The sequence below is a fragment of the Ictalurus furcatus genome, chromosome 29 (genome assembly GCF_023375685.1).
Source record: "Ictalurus furcatus strain D&B chromosome 29, Billie_1.0, whole genome shotgun sequence".
Classification (NCBI taxonomy): Eukaryota; Metazoa; Chordata; class Actinopteri; order Siluriformes; family Ictaluridae; genus Ictalurus; species Ictalurus furcatus.
Window position 1 is genome coordinate 12,796,865 of NC_071283.1, and position 17,336 is coordinate 12,814,200.

At 39.4% G+C, this 17,336-nt stretch overlaps 2 protein-coding genes across 3 annotated transcripts; one reads left to right on the plus strand and one right to left on the minus strand.

Annotated features, from left to right (window-relative positions):
• Positions 1-10,196: 10,196 nt before the first annotated feature.
• LOC128604447 (kelch-like protein 10) lies at positions 10,197-13,282 on the minus strand. Of its 2 annotated transcripts, none has more exons than XM_053619580.1 (2): positions 13,186-13,282; positions 10,197-11,235 (listed from the first exon to the last, which is right to left on the minus strand). In XM_053619580.1, exons 1-2 carry the CDS (start codon positions 13,200-13,202, stop codon positions 10,716-10,718), a joined length of 537 nt encoding a protein of 178 aa, XP_053475555.1. In that variant the 5' UTR covers positions 13,203-13,282; the 3' UTR covers positions 10,197-10,715. The 2 variants fall into 2 exon arrangements, with proteins under 2 accessions (XP_053475555.1, XP_053475554.1); XM_053619579.1 differs by lacking the exon at positions 13,186-13,282 and adding an exon at positions 11,684-11,937.
• LOC128604446 (uncharacterized) lies at positions 12,194-13,605 on the plus strand. The gene is made up of 2 exons (XM_053619577.1): positions 12,194-12,320; positions 13,031-13,605. The coding sequence occupies exons 1-2, from the start codon at positions 12,266-12,268 to the stop codon at positions 13,603-13,605; spliced, it is 630 nt and encodes a 209-aa protein (XP_053475552.1). The 5' UTR covers positions 12,194-12,265.
• Positions 13,606-17,336: the final 3,731 nt, after the last annotated feature.

Here is a 17,336-nt window from a genome sequence, read left to right on the forward strand (position 1 = left end):
TTGCAGAAATTTCCAAGTGAGAGTGTGTGACGGCGTTCAGGTGTCATTATATCATGGGCGTAACCGCATATTGGACAGTGAGTGGGAGTGATTATGAGGATTCATAAAATAAAGCACTTGGGAACATGCTATAATAATTTTTTTTAAAAATTCAAAAACAATCAACGTGTTTTATTCCTCTTACACCACAGCCATTTTCCAACGATTATGTTTCATTCTTGATTAAAGTACGACACGTCATACTTTGTATCCATTTATAGTAACAATTAATGTTGTGAAACGTCCATGAAACACGTTTCTACGCATGTTCCCTCACGTCTCGTGAAATGAATAAGATAAAAAATGAAATGAAAAATGTAGCTTGTCATGTTACCGAGAAACCATAACCCCCTCCATCTTTCATGTCAGAAAATGCAAAGGAACTGCATTATCTCAGACTGTTACTGTAATATTGCACAGTTTTATTATTTCTCATTACAGTACAACTTTTTTTTCTTTCTCATCTTCTGTGCTTCTTTCTGTTTCTCTTTCTCTCATTTTCTCACTTCCCCCCCGTCTCTCTCTCTCTCTCTCTCTCGCTCTCTCTCTCTCTCTGCATTCTCTATTTGCAATATTTTCTTCTTCTTCTTTTTATTATTATTATTATTATTATTATTATTATTATTATTATTTTTATTATGGTTCTTGTTCTGTTTCTTTCAATAATCCAGTTCTCTTTCTACCCCTCGTACCTGCAGTTTCACTTTGACTCGTCCATCCACTGACAGACGCTGTGTAAGATCGGGATAGAAAAACCCCTACTGTATGGACGTGACTCACAGTCTAACATTCAGGTTAAATGAGTCGCATTCCTGTATCAGATCTCCAATCTATTCTCAAATCAATAATAGACCTTAAAATAATGTTGGCATTGTGTATACAGTATTCAATGATTTTATCTGAATGAATGGGAGATGATTAGGAGTCGTATAATGCCTATATATATATATATATATATATATATATATATATATATATATATATATATATATATGGCATATGAATAAGAAATTTCTAGAAAACCACCTTGTGATTAGATCAAGCATTTTTCCCTACAGTAGCAGGAGGCATTTCGAGTGCAACACACTCAGTTAAGAGAGGAAGAGGTCCTCCAGATTTACAGAATAATCCTCTTTATCCTTTTGTCTTCTATTGTCTCTGCGCTCGTCCTCTTAAGAGGATTTCCACACATTTGTCCCACGCTTATCACTGTTCTTTACAAACATACTTTGTGAACTAATAGCAGATAACACAATTCCCAAAGCATGTTATTTTTACTTTGCACAGTTAAATAAAAATAATAATAATAAAAAAAAGATCTACTGCAAACAATGAGATGTTAGCAAGTGAAAATATCTTTAATGGAGTCAAATTCATCTGCTATTTCCTTTTAAAAGATTAGAGTAAACCGAATATATGATTATTAAACACATCAAGTTTGAAATAGTCTTGTTTTACTGGCAGATTTCCAGTTTTCTCATTTTAAGCAAAATTCTCTGCCAGTAACATAACAAAATGTCAAGACTGATATGAGTAAAAATGTCTAGAAATAGGTTTAATTATCGTATATTTAAGATTTTGTAATCATATAACAGGAAATGTGACTATATTCAAGACTTTTCCACATGCTCAGATGTAATTATTTGCAGTGTAATGAACAAAAACAGCTCCATAAGGGGGAAAAAAAACGAGACACGGTGTGTCTAGTGTCTACACAGGAGTGTTTCTCTTTTTACTATTTGATTGTGCGTTAGTGTAAATCACTGTACCTCATTGTTATGAAGCAAATCCCCTTGTGTTTTTCTTTCATGCAGAGGTATTAATCTGCAGGTTTTGTGTAGTACCAGAACTGTCATCACCACCGTTTAATCCTCGTCGCTCTTCCTGCTTTCCAGGAATCCGATCTGCTTAAAAAGTACATAAGGTTTAGTAATAAGAGCAAGCTTAGTGTAATGACCCGTGAACAAACAATGCTTGTATGGATCTTTAAATATGGGAGACTTTTTGGCATGGGGTCAATATGCGGTCAGTGTTCAATCAGTAACAGGAGGAGGATGAAGGAACACTGGACCATGGATCACAATATTATTTGCACACTTCAGATTCCAATCACTACTGTAATGGTTTCCTTTTATATATATACTTGCTTTTTTTTTAACCAAAATTTTCAAACATGAGACTTTCACAACATGTAGTGTAACTTTAACCTGAGAAAATGTATGACATGTTTTTTAATCAGAGGGATCATAAAAATTGCATTTTTTTAAACTGTAAATATTACTGCCCTGAGTAAGCTATTTCACATAACAGATGTTTACATATAGTCCACAAGACACGATAATAACTGAATTTACACAAATTAACATGTTCAAAAGTTTACACACGCTCGTTTCATAATCCTGTGTGTCGTTACCTGGATGATCAACGACATGAAGTTTTATATGTTTTGTGCGAGATAAACTGCCCACTGTTCTTCAGAAAAATCCTCCAGGTCCTGCACATTCTTCGCTTTTCCACCATCTTCTGCGTATTTGACCCCTTTCAAACAGCGCCTATATGATGTTCAGATCCGTCTTCTCACAACGAGGACGACTGAGGGGGGGGGGAGGGTGTAAACTTTTGAACTGCTGCACTTATTATCCTCAATAAATGGCATCAAAAGGAATAGAAATACCGAAGCAAACCCTCAAGACATCAGCCACAGGAATATATGCTAACACAGAATTTGAATTTACACGTATTTATCCTAGGTGTACGTAAACGTTAGGCCTTAGCTGAAAGTGTGTACAGTAAAACGTGAATGAAGTACAGCCAGCACAGCTCGCTTAATCACTCACCATCATCAGCTGCTTTATCTTCATGTAATCGGGCCACGACTGTAACCTGAAACAAGAACAATAATAACAAACTGCTTCTTATAATCCTACAACAATGTCTTACTGTTTAACTCCATTCTCTCCGCTCTCTAAATCTGCTTCCACAGAACTGCTCAGCTCTTATCAGTGTTTTTGTGTTTAATCTTTTCTTTGTCATATCTTGCATATTGTTCTGTTACTCTCTCTAAATCTTTATTAGCGTCTCCTTGTAGTTGCAGAACTGACAAACACGTGCACTGTATAATTAATCTGGAGCTTGATTTAAGATTAGGCAATTATTAAATGAAAGATATAGTTAGGAATGTTTTGCCTAATTAAAGTAAAGGTAACCTGAGTGCTATTCTGTGACTCTTACTATTGCAAGGTGGAACTGTCATGTTTACACGACCCAAACAGACACCATCCATCCATCCATCCATCCATCTTCTATAGCGGTTTATCCTTTTCAGGGTCACGGGGAGCCCGGAGCCTATCCCAGTCCCAGGGAGCATCGGACACAAGGCGGGGTACACCCTGGACAGGGTGCCGATACATCGCAGGGCACACAATCACACACACATTCATACACTACGGACACTTTGGACACGCCAATCAGTCTACCATGCATGTCTTTGGACTGGGGGAGGAAACCCGAGCACCTGGAGGAAACCCCCGCAGCACGGGGAGAACATGCAAACTCCGCACACACAGGGCCACGGTGGGAATCGAACCCCCGACCCTGGCGGTGTGAGGCGAACGTGCTACAACAGACACCAATAAACTTTTCTTTATGGACTGTCAGACTGGTTTAAAAATGGATGATTCTTTTACCACAATCAAACTGTTCCTGTTACTAGCGTCTTTACGTGTCGTTCTTTGCCTGAAAAGACGAAGCGTGAAACGAAAGCGGTCCTGGGTGAAGGCCTGATAGTTGCGACGTGACAGACGGGGCGCTTACTTACTTACACTTATGCAGAGAACTGCACACAGGATGTACAGAGCTTTCAAGATTTTGCTCGCTTCGCTCCCAAGCAGTTTCACCAACTCCGAGAAAGACATCTTAATATAGGCTACGTCGTACGCTACGCTGATAATTTACATTATTTACTGTATTTTTACAACATTTGTTGCGATTTTGCTTCTTCCGTCACGAAATACGGAAAATGGCACACGGTTACTGTATGATCGCGATTAAAACCAAAACACAACAGGAAATGATCCTCACCAGGAATCAAAATTAATATTATTTTTTTTATATTTTATTTAAATACAACATCCGTATATAATTTATCCTCTTCTTCCGTGCAGAAAATCTGCCATTTTACCCACAATAACAAATTAGCACTCCTAACGCACAGGCTTTCGTTTCGATGGAGTTTTCAAGGACGCTTGCCTCATCGTCATGGGTCAGATTACGTCATACCGCACTGTTCAGACAAACACGTTCAGTCAATGGAAACAAACGCCGACCAACAGCAACAAGGGTTAACACACTGACCTGACCAAACCCAACAAATGTGTCTGTTGACGTTGGTCGGTGTCTGTCGAAGCAGTGTGAACTAGGCTTTAATATTAATTTCGTTAATAAGTTGGTCAGCTGAAGCCACTTTCTCTCTTTTAAATCAATGTAACTGAGATGATTCTAATAGTATCACTTTTTTTATATATAGATTATCCCTTGTTTGATGGACAGCTACGATATTCCCATTGATTTATAAAATTGTGAACACTTTCCAAAGATGCTTTAAGAAGCAGTAGGAACCTAAAGCTGTAAGGCAGCGTGACAGACAGGCAAGTACAGACAGGCAATCTAGTTCTGAGTGGTTGAACGTCGGTGGACATTTTTGTTTGTTTGTTTGTTTGTTTGTTTTACTTCTCCGAGCAAATAGTTTATCGAAGCTGCAGGAATATTACAAAAGGTGTCCGGACTTATCCCTGACCCTACCGTTAAATCTACGAGAAAGCGTTTGTGGCTGTTTCCATTCATAGTGTTTGAGTGATTATCAGCGAGCTAAAGAGAGAGTGTGATGGATTATAAAGTGCACAGAAAGGTCGACACATGCAAAAGTGTGACACATATGATAAAACATTAAGGAAAAGAAAAAAAAAATGAATTCATTAGAAGTTTGGTGTTTTTTTAAAACGCTGTAAAGCACTTCGGACCTTATTAAGAATATGGGAAATGACAAAACGTTGGAAGTTCACTGTAAAACAACTGAAGTACTGTTCAAGAATATGATTCCTTAATGTATGGAGAAACACAATGACTCTCTCACTCTCTCTCTCTTTCTCTCTCTCTCTCTCTCTCTCTCTCCCTCAGGTCAGAGTATCCTCCATTCCCGGCTCTCCTCTCCACTATAATCTCCGGTGTACATCTCAAGCTTGTCTCGGGCTGTCTCTGGGTTTCATGTTATCACAGATAAAGTGAGTGTACACAGTGTTAATCAGATCAGAGTTAATCAGTGTTAACCACCATAGTGACGATGATGTGCTCTTGCGCACATTACGCATCATGCTACTCGCATCCCAGATATTCAGATTTAATCTTTCTCATACCTTCAGAGTAAAAAGAGCACAGATCTCTCTATCTCACTCTGTCCTGAACTTTTATAATCACTTTTCTTGTGTCTTTTTTGTTTTGTTTCGTTTAAAGTACAAAAAAAAGTACAAGATTCATTTGCGACTTTAATAAATCCACGAGCTTCTCCGCGGTAACGACGTTTTAGAAATGTATAAATGTATACATCTAAGGAATAAAACACTTAGGGACGTGCTCTTACAGGGAAAATATAACACATCCTAAAGTGTTTTATTTCTCTTACACTGCATCAGTTTGCAAATGATTCCAATTTTTCATTTATTAATGAACATCACATCAAAAAAAGAAAAAAAAGAAAAAATTTGCATCCGTTTATAGTTTCATTTAATTCACAGACATCCATGAAAAACAAGTTATTTCCTGTTATTACTTATGTTATAGCAGGTATAGCACCTTCTGGCCAATCAGATTCGAGAATTCAACAGCACTGCGGTACAAAACCGAATAAAACCTTTAATCACAATAATCAAGTTTTCAATTATTTCACAAATTATCACGATAAACATCACAAAGTTATTTTGTCCGTAGCACTATGCACTCGGCTATCAATGAAATTGAAATTGAATGAAACTGTGATTAGGATTTAATTAGGAGTCATCTTGTACAGGCCTGTTAGTAAAGAGTAAACAGCTCATGGGGGTACACACAGATTTTTGGACTTCACTATAAACAAATAAGCAGCAGCATCTGCCACCTTGAGAGGAATAATTGTTTCTTTAGAGCTGGAGGAAAAGAATCTAATGGTTCCTCAGGGCAAAACCGCAGGGGCTTATAAAGGAGAATCAGCAGCAGTGAGGCTTAATGAGGAAATCTGCTGTTTCTCCACCTCCTAAACACAACAAAATGGTGTTTATACAGGTAACAGTGTGACCATCCATCTGTCCTCCTCAATCTGCTTAGGGCAGAGACACACGTCACACACACATCACTCACAACTGTGATTCTACTGAGAGGGGGGGGTAATTAGTCCGATATCAAAAATGATGGACGGAGAGAGAGAGAGGAACTAAAAGGCTGAAAGTAGATACAGAGAATGAAAGTAAAGAGTGGAAGAAACCGAGAGCGAGAATGAGTGCGAGAGACACAGAAGGACAGACAGACGTCTGTAAACAACTGGGAGGAAGACAGAGTGAAAGACAGCGAGACGGAGTATTGTGTGTTTACTCAGGTCGCCTTTGTTTTATGTTGTGTTTCGTTTGAAGATCTAAAACTATTTGGTATGAGATGTACACAAAAACCAGAAGAAATCAGGAAATACTTTTTCACAGCACTGTAAGATGAGATGATGTGAAGGATGGAGGAAATGGAGAGACATCTCAGGGAACCTTAAGACAGGTGAGAGAGAGAGAGAGAGAGAGAGAGAGAGAGAGAGAGAGAATATGCCTTTTGTAAGCAGGATGAATGGAGGAGGCCAAGGCCTGAGAAAAGGAGAAGTGCAGCTCCAGGTAGTGTGTAATTAAGAGCTCAGAACAGCGCTGTTCCACAATAAACAGGTCACAGCAGGTAACGAGAGGATTAACACCTTATTAATACACCACTAACAATAACACTGCGCTCACCACACTGTAACACACACACTCACACATACATGCTAACATAGCCTGTGTCAACATACACACTTTGCTAATTCTGCATTCGACTTACCTCGGAAGTTTGTAGTTGTATGCTCAGAATCTTCATGCGTTAGAGCTACAAAGTGGGGAAAATGGCCGCCTCCATGTTCCTCTTCTGTTAGCAACAAGCTAGCCAGATAACTGTGATAAGTGATGTTATTTTTCCCCTCAAACCAGCAAACTGTATAGTCAATATTATAGATTTAACACATGGATATATCTGTGTTGATTGATGTAAAGAAAATACTTGTGTATATACAATGTAACTTTAAAGGTAAGAAGTGTTATATTTAAACGTTGTTTCCTGTTGAAGCTTTGAGCAGCCATGCTGATTTGAGGAGACCGTCCCGAGTTCCCTAGAATAAATCCAGAGTTGAGCGGGCGTTTTCTTTGGTTGGAAGAAGGGAATAATGATTTGTGATCTCTAGTTGAATGCAGCGTAACACTCACTGTGCCAACACACACACACACACACACACACACACACACACACACACTCTCGTCCCTTGCCAATTAAACCAGAACTATCACAGGAGAGAATGCAAGCTAAACTTGGCTAAGATTGTGCAGAAGAGAGTAAGCTAAATTAAGATCCTCTTCAGGTTAGCTAAACGTAGCTAGCATTGTGGAAACGACAGCTAAAAAACGCTGGATGGAAGCACTAGGTGCGAACAAAATCTTCAAAATGCACATAAAAAAAACATGTGTGCTTAGAGAGTAGAAAACTTAGAGAGTAGGAGATGGAGGAGATAGATAGGTGGGAGATGGAAGGGACAGAGGGATGACTGGGAGATGGAGGAAAGAGATGCATGAGTGTGGGATGGAGGGAGGAGAGATGACTGGGAGAAGGAGGACAAAGAGGGCTGGCTGGAAGATGAAGGCGAGAGTGACAATGGTGTGGGGAATGGAAAAGAGAAAGCGAGGGAAATGGTAGAAAGAGAAATGAGTGGGAGATGGAGGAGAGAGAGGGAAAGTGTGGTAATAATAATAATTCCTTACATTTATATAGCTCATTACATTGTATGGGCGGGGGGGTCTCCTCAACCACAACTAGTGTGTAGCATCCACCTGGATGAGCCACAGTGCGCCAGAACGCGCACCACACACCAGCTATTAGTGGAGAGGAGAGTGATGTACAGTGTAAAGAATACAACTGAAGGAGATGGAGAAGAGGGAATGAGTGGGAGATGGAGGAGAGAAAGAGGGAGATGGAGGAGAGAGAGGGAAGAGTGTGCGTTGGAGGAGAGAGAGAGGGCTTTTGCATGGCGCCTGGTGCCGCTTCATTACCACACAAACACACAGGTGTGGGTGATGCAGGTGCCTGCTTACTGCAGTGGGTGGCACTGTGCATGTGTGTGTGTGTGTGTGTGTGCGTGCGTGCGCGCATGAGGATGTACATTTAGCCGAGCATGAAATCCTAAACGCACCGTCAGCAGAGTTAAAATAAACAACCAGGTTTATTATTCACACACACACACACACGCGCGCGCGCACGCGCGCACGCACAGCCTTGACCTCTGATCACTTTTCTATATTTCTTCTTTTCGTAATCAATTTAAATGCAAAAGATTTTGATTTAAAAATATGACCAGTTACAAACAGCAAAGCAGCTTGAAGCATGCTAACAGAAATAAATTCTATACACAGATTAAAAATGAAAAAAGCATAACTACATCAAATAATAATTCATAACATGTGACATTCATAACAACATTTTTTAACAGTTTTTGTTCTGTTTTTTTGTTGTTGTTTGTTTGTTTGTTTGTTTGTTAAGCATTTTCTTGTTATTTACCAAGTAATTTTTAGTGAGTTAAAATCTATTCCGATCCAATCTGGGTCACTGTGTGAAACATTGCCCCCTAGTGATGGATTTGTTCTCAACAGATTTTCACATAATGTTCTTTGCTACACTCGACATTTCTGCCTATCACAGGTGACGTAAATGCAAGCAAACAAACAAACAAACAAACAAACAAAACCCCCTCATTTTGAGCGACCGATTCAATTTGTACTACAGCTAAAGAATAAATATAACACCTTTAATAGTGGATGATTGTGATTTCCACCCCTGACATTTAATTACAGTAACATTAAAATGTAATTTATCAGATCTCAGGAACATTGTGTAGACAGGCGCGCACACTGGATGGTTACTGCATAACCTGTACAAATCAGTTATTGAAATGATAAAGCAGTTAAAACTACATTTGAACATAATTACATTCACGTATACAAGAATGACATAAAATCACAAAATCTCTCATCGTGAACTGATCGAGTAACACAGTGTTATCTAAATGCAATCAGCATTTTTTTTTTTTTTTAAAGCTAGCTAGTTTAAACGTGCATAAACATAGTAGTAAACTAAATCATCCGGACTACAAGTCCAACCATAAATCATAAATCCAATCACAGCATGAATTTCACACACAAAACCTTGAGCTAAGAACAAAGGTCCGGCTACTGATGAGCGATTAAAAGTAATAACCGCAGTCTAAACTGTAATCTGTAGCTACCTGATGATTTCATGTAGAACAAGTTCCTGGATTTCTGAAACGATATTTAACAACTTAAATGTTTTTAACTACCATGTAAAAAAAAAACACGCACCTGTTTCAAAGTATCCCTGCTATGAGAAACAACACTCATTTGATTTGTAGCATCACTAGCATAAATGTACTTAGTGGGAGAAATGTGTAGTTAATACTAAATTAGGAATTTGTATGTTCATCTCGTAGAAAAATCCGAATGAATCTGGACGGAAAAAATAAAGAAAAGAAAAAATCCCCCCCCCCCCAACTTTATTTAACGATATTGGGAAACATACTAAAAAATGGTTACAATATGATGTATAAAAGTGTATAAAAGTATATCATCAGTAGATGTATAATCATAAACACAAAGAAACAAGGCATGTGAACATTTATTTACAGACAACTCTACTATATACATATATATATATATATATATATATATACATATATATATATATATATATACATATATATATATATACATATATATATATATATATATATATATATATATATATATATATATATACATACACAGAGAAATAATACAATACGTATTAGATATATACAGTGTAATAATAGTGTACATTAATAGATATGCTCATCCATCAATCCATTTTTTTGCGACGCTTATCGTACACAGGGTCGTGTGGGAGCCTGGGACCTATCCCAGGGAACTCGGGATACAACTCGGGGCAGGAGACAATACAGAGATGTCAGTCGGCCTACGACGCATGTCTTTGGAGTACCCGGAGGAAACCCCCAAAGCAGAGGGAGAACATGCGAACTCACTAAGCCACTCAGCCTACAGTATGTGTATATAATAAATCTATTGTAGCAGGTGGAGGTGTGAATTGCGTAGGCCTAAATTGCGAGAGAGGAGTTTTGAGGATGAGCCAAAAGGTAATGGCCGATGTGGCACACTTGAACCTTGCTTCCTGTCATGCATTTACATTTTTTCCTCTCTCTTTTTCTATCATCTTTCGCACTGGTAGTGAGATGCTGAGTAGATAGGAAGCAAGGTTCAGTGCCACATCACACCACAACCTCTTACAATACAATATACTGTATATATTTAATAATTAAGATGCGTGTTTATTACAGCAACAAGAAGAAGAGAAAGAAGAAATAGAAAAAAAATTGTGTGTGTATATGTGTGTGTGATCCGAGTTGGATGAAAGTTCCAGGCTCCGTTAATACTCGAGTGACGCAGTGTGTACGGTGTTTGACGTCTTCTGCCAGAAAGGTCACCCACGCCAGGCGACTTGGAGCGTAGCTGGCAGTATATCTGGCTCTGCTTCACCATGAGAGACGCCCGATCATGCAGCTCGTGCCAGGAGTGCGCATTAGCAAGCCGCAACATTTCAGTGCAGTTCTTTGAGCAGAGTCGCTTCACCAGAAACTGGCAGCAGAGGTGAACAATGTTGTCCATCAGCAGGTAATCGGCTGCATCCAAGAGAGCCTTCACGTTCTTTCGCGTGATTCTTATGCGCTGTGAGTAACCGTACTGGATGATGGACTTCATTATTTTCGGAGTCACGCCAGGGACGGTGTACATGAACTGGCCTGGGCTGCTCCACCTCTCAAACAGAGCGCTAGAACATCCAAAAGACAAAAATAGGAGACAAGTCAAAACATACTCTCACAAAGGAAAAAGCCCAGGCTCTCAGGTCGAGCAGTTGCAGCATTTGCAGTGACACCATTATACACATAAGTCCCAGCTTATTACACTCGAACCAGCAGAAAAAGTGTGTAATTCATGAGAGTGAGACGTGTAAGTCCGGCCCAACTGACCGGTCCTGGGAGTTCAATGGATTAATTAAAAGAAATATATATTCCTGAGACAGTGTAAAGAAATGTGAGCTAAGAAAACATTACCATGGTTAAGTAAATCGAGTAAATCAAGTCTGAAACAGTAAAATCTAGGATAAAATCTACCACACTGCTGATTTTCTTCTGTCATTACTACAACACAAACTATGGAACAATTCACTTGACACCATATCTCTGAGATGTTTCCCTGCCATGATTTTTGAGCCTCACCTGAAATACGGGCTCAATTCACAGAGCACTGATTTGTGCGCATGGAAATGAGTGCCTTCAACCTCGATGATGGCGTCGCAGAGTTGGTTTCTGTAGGAGTGGTAGTTCATAGTTTTGGTTGATTTACTTCTCACTAAAAGTCTTCTTAGTCTTCTTCGTAAAGCGATCTGATAGTGAATGCAGCAGATGCAGCAACACAGTAGATTTAGAATCCAGTTCTAGAATTCAGACTATTACATGACTTCTAGAACACTATGATCCATGGTTACGGTTTACTATTTTTAAAAATTCCTGATTTAAACAATCAATGACAGACTAGTAAATCACACCCTGAGCTCTTATCAAATCTTAAAAGTATTTTTCACATTGTCTAATAACCTTTTGTTCCATCAGGAATTAAAAAAAAATAAAAAAAATCATAAACTGTAACCATGGATCATAGTGTTCTAGAAGTCATGTCTGTTCTAAATCTAAATCTAAGTTCTAAATCTACTGTGTTGCTGCATCTGCTGCATTCACTATCAGATCGCTTTACGAAGAAGACTAAGAAGACTTTTAGTGAGAAGTAAATCAACAATAACTATGAACTACCACTCCTACAGCAACCAACTCTGCGACGCCATCATTGAGGTTGAAGGCACTCATTTCCATGCGCACAGCTTACACTCAAAAATCATGGCAGGGAAATGTAGCCCACTAGAAAATGTACATAAATATTTTAAACCGAATTTAAAACAATATAGATTCATTAAAAATAAAGCAGAATGTAAACCACTATACTTTCAAATACGTTATTTGAACCACTTAAAATGTTTCATGTAGATCATTTCGACCAATTAACACCATTCTACACGTAGATCCCGCCTTGATTGACAGGTGACAGTGGGAGAGTTTTTTGTTTTTTTTATTGTTTTTTTTTTTTATTTTATTTTATTTTTTTTATTTAAGGTTTTGTTATATTCTGTGTATACATATATTTTATCTTAGGCTTAATTTAGGGGTTGCACCCTAGGGTATTATATATGTATTGCACATGTTTAATTTCACTCACTCTAGATTGTATATAAATCATTCTATATTTACCTTATCAGTTGTGCTGTCATTGTTATTGTAGTCTTCTGATATCTGGTCTACACATCATCTATATAGTACATATTTAATATATGCTACAGAAACATCTCAGAGATATGATGTCAAGTTTGGCTGTTCACTACACAGGGTGTTAATGGTGGTGTATAATGGTGTCACTGCAAATGCTGCAACTGCTCGACCTGAGAGCCTGGGCTTTTTTCCTTTGTGAGAGTAAGTTTTGACTCGTGTCCTATTTTTGTCTTTTGGATGTTCTAGAGCTCTTCACGAGGTGGAGCAGCCCAGGCCAGTTCATGTACACCGTCCCTGGTGTGACTCCGAACATAATGAAGTCCATCATCCAGTACGGTTACTCACAGCGGATAAGAATCACGCGAAAGAACGTGAAGGCTCTCTTGGAGGCAGCCGATTACCTGCTGATGGACGACATTGTTCACACCTGCTGCCGGTTTCTAGAGAAGCTGCGTGATCGGGCGTCCCTCATGGTGGAGCAGAGCCTGATGTACCGCCTCGGTGTTCCTGAATCCGGAGCAAATTCCCAGCTACGCTCCAACTCACCTGGCGTGGGAGACAGTTCAGGCAGAAGACGTCAAACACCGTACACACGGCGTCACACGAGTAGTAACGGAGCCTGGAACGTGCATCCAACTCAGATCACACACACACTTTTTTTCCTATTTCTTCTTATTGCTATAATAAACACATCTGAATTATTAAATATATACAGTATATTGTGGGCAGTGGTGACTTGGCGGTTAAGACTCCGGGCTACTGATCGGAAGGTCGGGGGTTCAAGGCCCAGCACTGCCAAACTGCCACTGTTGGGCCCCTGAGCAGTTCTAGTATTCTAGTAGTCATGTAATAGTCTGGATTCTAGAAGTTCTAAATCTACTGTGTTGCTGCATCTGCTGCATTCACCATCAGTTCGCTTTAAGCAACAGTTCAAAAAGACTTATTTAGAAGTAAATAAATAAATAAAAAAACAACAACTATGAAGTACCACTCGTACCGCAGACAACTCTGCGACATCATCATTGAAGTTGAAGAGACTGATTTTCATGCACAAATCAGTGCTCTGTGAATTGAGCCCGTATTTCAGGTGAGGCTCAAAAATCATGGCAGGGAAACATCTCAGAGATATGGTGTCAAGTGAACTGTTCCATAGTTTGTGTTGTAGTAATGACAGAAGAAAATCAGCAGTGTGGTAGATTTTATCCTAGATTTTACAGTTTCAGGCTTGATTTACTCGATTTACTTAACCATGGTAATGTTTTCTTAGCTCACATTTCTTGACACTGCAGGGCTCCAGATGGCGACTAAAATGATCGCCAATGCGACTAACTTTTTAATTTTGCAACTATGTTTTTTTTTGCCAGTTGCCACCGTTACCCACAAACAAAATTTAAAAACAAATTAAACTGAAATTACCATACGTCTTGTTGTGTTAGGCTACTGAACTCTCATCTCCTCTTGCGCCTGCGTCTACCTGCCCTATCACGTGCACTCCTGTATGGTTTCCAGTAAATAAACTCTGCACTCTTGTCCTGGTTGAAGCGTCGGCTGTATAAATGAACAGAAACAGGTTTAACGTCACGTTTATCGGGATAAAAAGCTGGAACTATTAAAGGTGTTTAATTTAGCTCGATGTGGTTTAGTTCGTTGGAATTTGAATTTATACGTTACATGTAGGCTAGCTAACTGTGTAGTTAACTAATGTTAGCCAGCTGACAAGAAAACGAAATGCGCAAACGAAAAATATCAGACTTCTCCTCATTCCCTGCTCGTCCAAATCCTGCTCGACAAGTGAAAGTTCTCAAGTGGCATTTGAGTCATCCCAGCCCGTTTCAATCGGTATGCAATCTTTTACAGATGACGACAGCCAAGCGCAGCGAGTTGAGTCTTCTTCTCCCGTCCCTGCGGCTCCCATCCCGACCAGACGGTTTAAATCAGCTTGCCTACACGAGTTCGCCTGGTAACGTTATGACGATGGGAAAATGTACTGCACCTTTTTGTGCTAAAGCAGGACAAGATATTGCTGGTAAAACAGAGTTTATTACCTGTTCGAGTCATTTTAAAAAAGAAACCGTGAAGAAGCATGGTGACAGAAAAAAAACAACAACAACATAAGAACGACAGGGATTGTGTCATTGCTAGGTCTGCCCCTCGTGCCACCCCAATCGTGAAAGCAGTGCAACGTGCTAGTGATAAAGTCGCAGAAAAAGAGACGATGGAATTGAAAATAAAACGCGATGCAGCCTATGTGTTTGCAGAGGTCTCAGATTTCAGAGGTCTCAAAACTCAGCCTCACACTTCAGAGCAATTCTCTGATCCTCCCACAAGCGGTTGCAGCTGTTGAGAGTTGTCTAGAGATGGTTAAAAAGTTGAAGGAAAAGCCACTGAGAGAAGGGAAGCTCCAGGAATTATTACAGCACATAGGGAAATATTCTGAAGGTACAGAGAAGTACTGCCAGTAAGCAAGAGACGGACAGCTGCAAGTAACCCCACTGTCATAACCTTCCAAAATGTTGAACTTAAGGGCCCCCAAAGTCATACCACATTTACAAATGATCTGAACGCAGTCATTGATAAAACAGTTAATATTACTGTAAAAGAACTAGAAAGAAGATTCGGAAACATGCTGGTGAACGTTACAGAGAATTGACATGCAAAGGGATCAGAGGGCCTCAGGTCATTTTCAATGTTGTGTCATGATGCATGGCCAGAAGATGTTGTTACCTATGGCGAGGAGCAGGTTGACACATTAGTGAACTGGTACGGAGAGCTCTTGACAAACAGTGGATGTGATGTTACAGCTGTGCAAAGGGAATGGAGAATGCTGAAAACATCAGTGAAAGGTCAGTTCATGGATAAGACATGCACCGAGTAACGGAAAGTGATGCTAAGGAGCCATTCTGCACAGATTTTAAGAACATTCTTCACTTAGTTGAAATTATGCAGGTTCTTCCCATATCTGCAGCTCAGTGCGAAAGAGGATTCGCAGCACAGAATAGAATAAAGTCAAAAGTGCACAGTTCCTTATGTGTTAAAACACTGGAAGACTTAGTGAGGATCAGTACAGAGGGCCCCTCACTTGACCAGTCTGACCCAGAGCCCAGTGTGAAGCGCTGGTTGTCTGCAAGCAAAAGAAGGCGCAGACCTAACTACACCGGTTGGCCAAGTGACCTTGACATGGTGGTGGTGGGAGATATGGAGTCTGAGCCTGAATAAGCAAGAAACAACTAATTGTAATGAAAAAAAAGAAACAAACGACTGGACATTTAAGTATTTACAGTAATATGATTCAATATGATGTACTGAACATTGCACATATTGTGTATGTAAAGAATACATTGTGTAAACTGTGGGAGGCAGAGTAAACAAAGGCAGACCGAACAGAGGGGAAAGAAAAGGCGATGTGAGGTAGCCGTTTAACAATGATATCATCATACGTCAAGTGACATCACTGTATTTTAGCTTCTGAAAATTTGATTTGGCGCCTAAATATTTTGGGTATTATATTTGTTGGGTATTATATTTGTTTTTGCCTGGAGCCCTGCACTGTCTCAGGAATATATATCTATTTTAATTAATCCATTAAACTCCCAGGACCGCTCAGTTGGGCCGGACTTACACTTCTCACTCTCATGAATTACACACTTTTTCTACTGGTTCGAGTGTAATAAGCTGGGACTTCAATCCCAAATTCCTGTTCAGTTTGGCTGTTCACTACACAGGGTGTTAATGGTGGTGTATAATGGTGTCTCGATAAAAGAACTGCAAATGCTGCAACTGCTCGACCTGAGAGCCTGGGCTTTTTCCTTTGTGAGAGTAAGTTTTGACTTGTGTCCTATTTTTGTCTTTTGGATGTTCTAGAGCTCTTCACGAGGTGGAGCAGCCCAGGCCAGTTCATGTACACCGTCCCTGGTGTGACTCCTCATATAATGAAAGTCATCATGCAGTACGGTTACTCAAAACGTATAAGAATCACGCGAGAGAACGTGAAGGCTCTCTTGGAGGCAGCCGATTACCTGCTGATGGATGACATTGTTCACCTCTGCTGCCAGTTTCTGGAGAAGAGACTCTAAACATTTCTACTAAACATTTCTACTAAACTGCTTTTTAATGATTTTTTTAATATCTGATTTGTACAGGTTATGCAGTAACCATCCAGTGTGTGCGCGCCTGTCTACACAATGTTCCTGAGATCTGATCAATTGTATTTTAATGTTAATATAATTAAATGTCAGGGGTGGAAATCACAATCATCCACTATTAAAGGAGTTATATTTACCTTTACATTTACATTTATTCAATTAGCAGACGCTTTTATCCAAAGAGACTTACAAATGAGAATATACAAGCAAAGTTAGTTATTGTTTAGTTGTAGTACAAATTGAATTGGTCGCTCAAAATGAGGGGGTTTTGTTTGTTTGTTTGTTTGTTTGTTTAATCCATACAAGGTGTAAAATGTTGTGGTTTTATGGGAGTTTATGTGCTATGCACTATTTCTTTGCTGGGACCAATGACTTCCTGGAGTCACAGCTGGTTCCCTAGAAACCTCAGA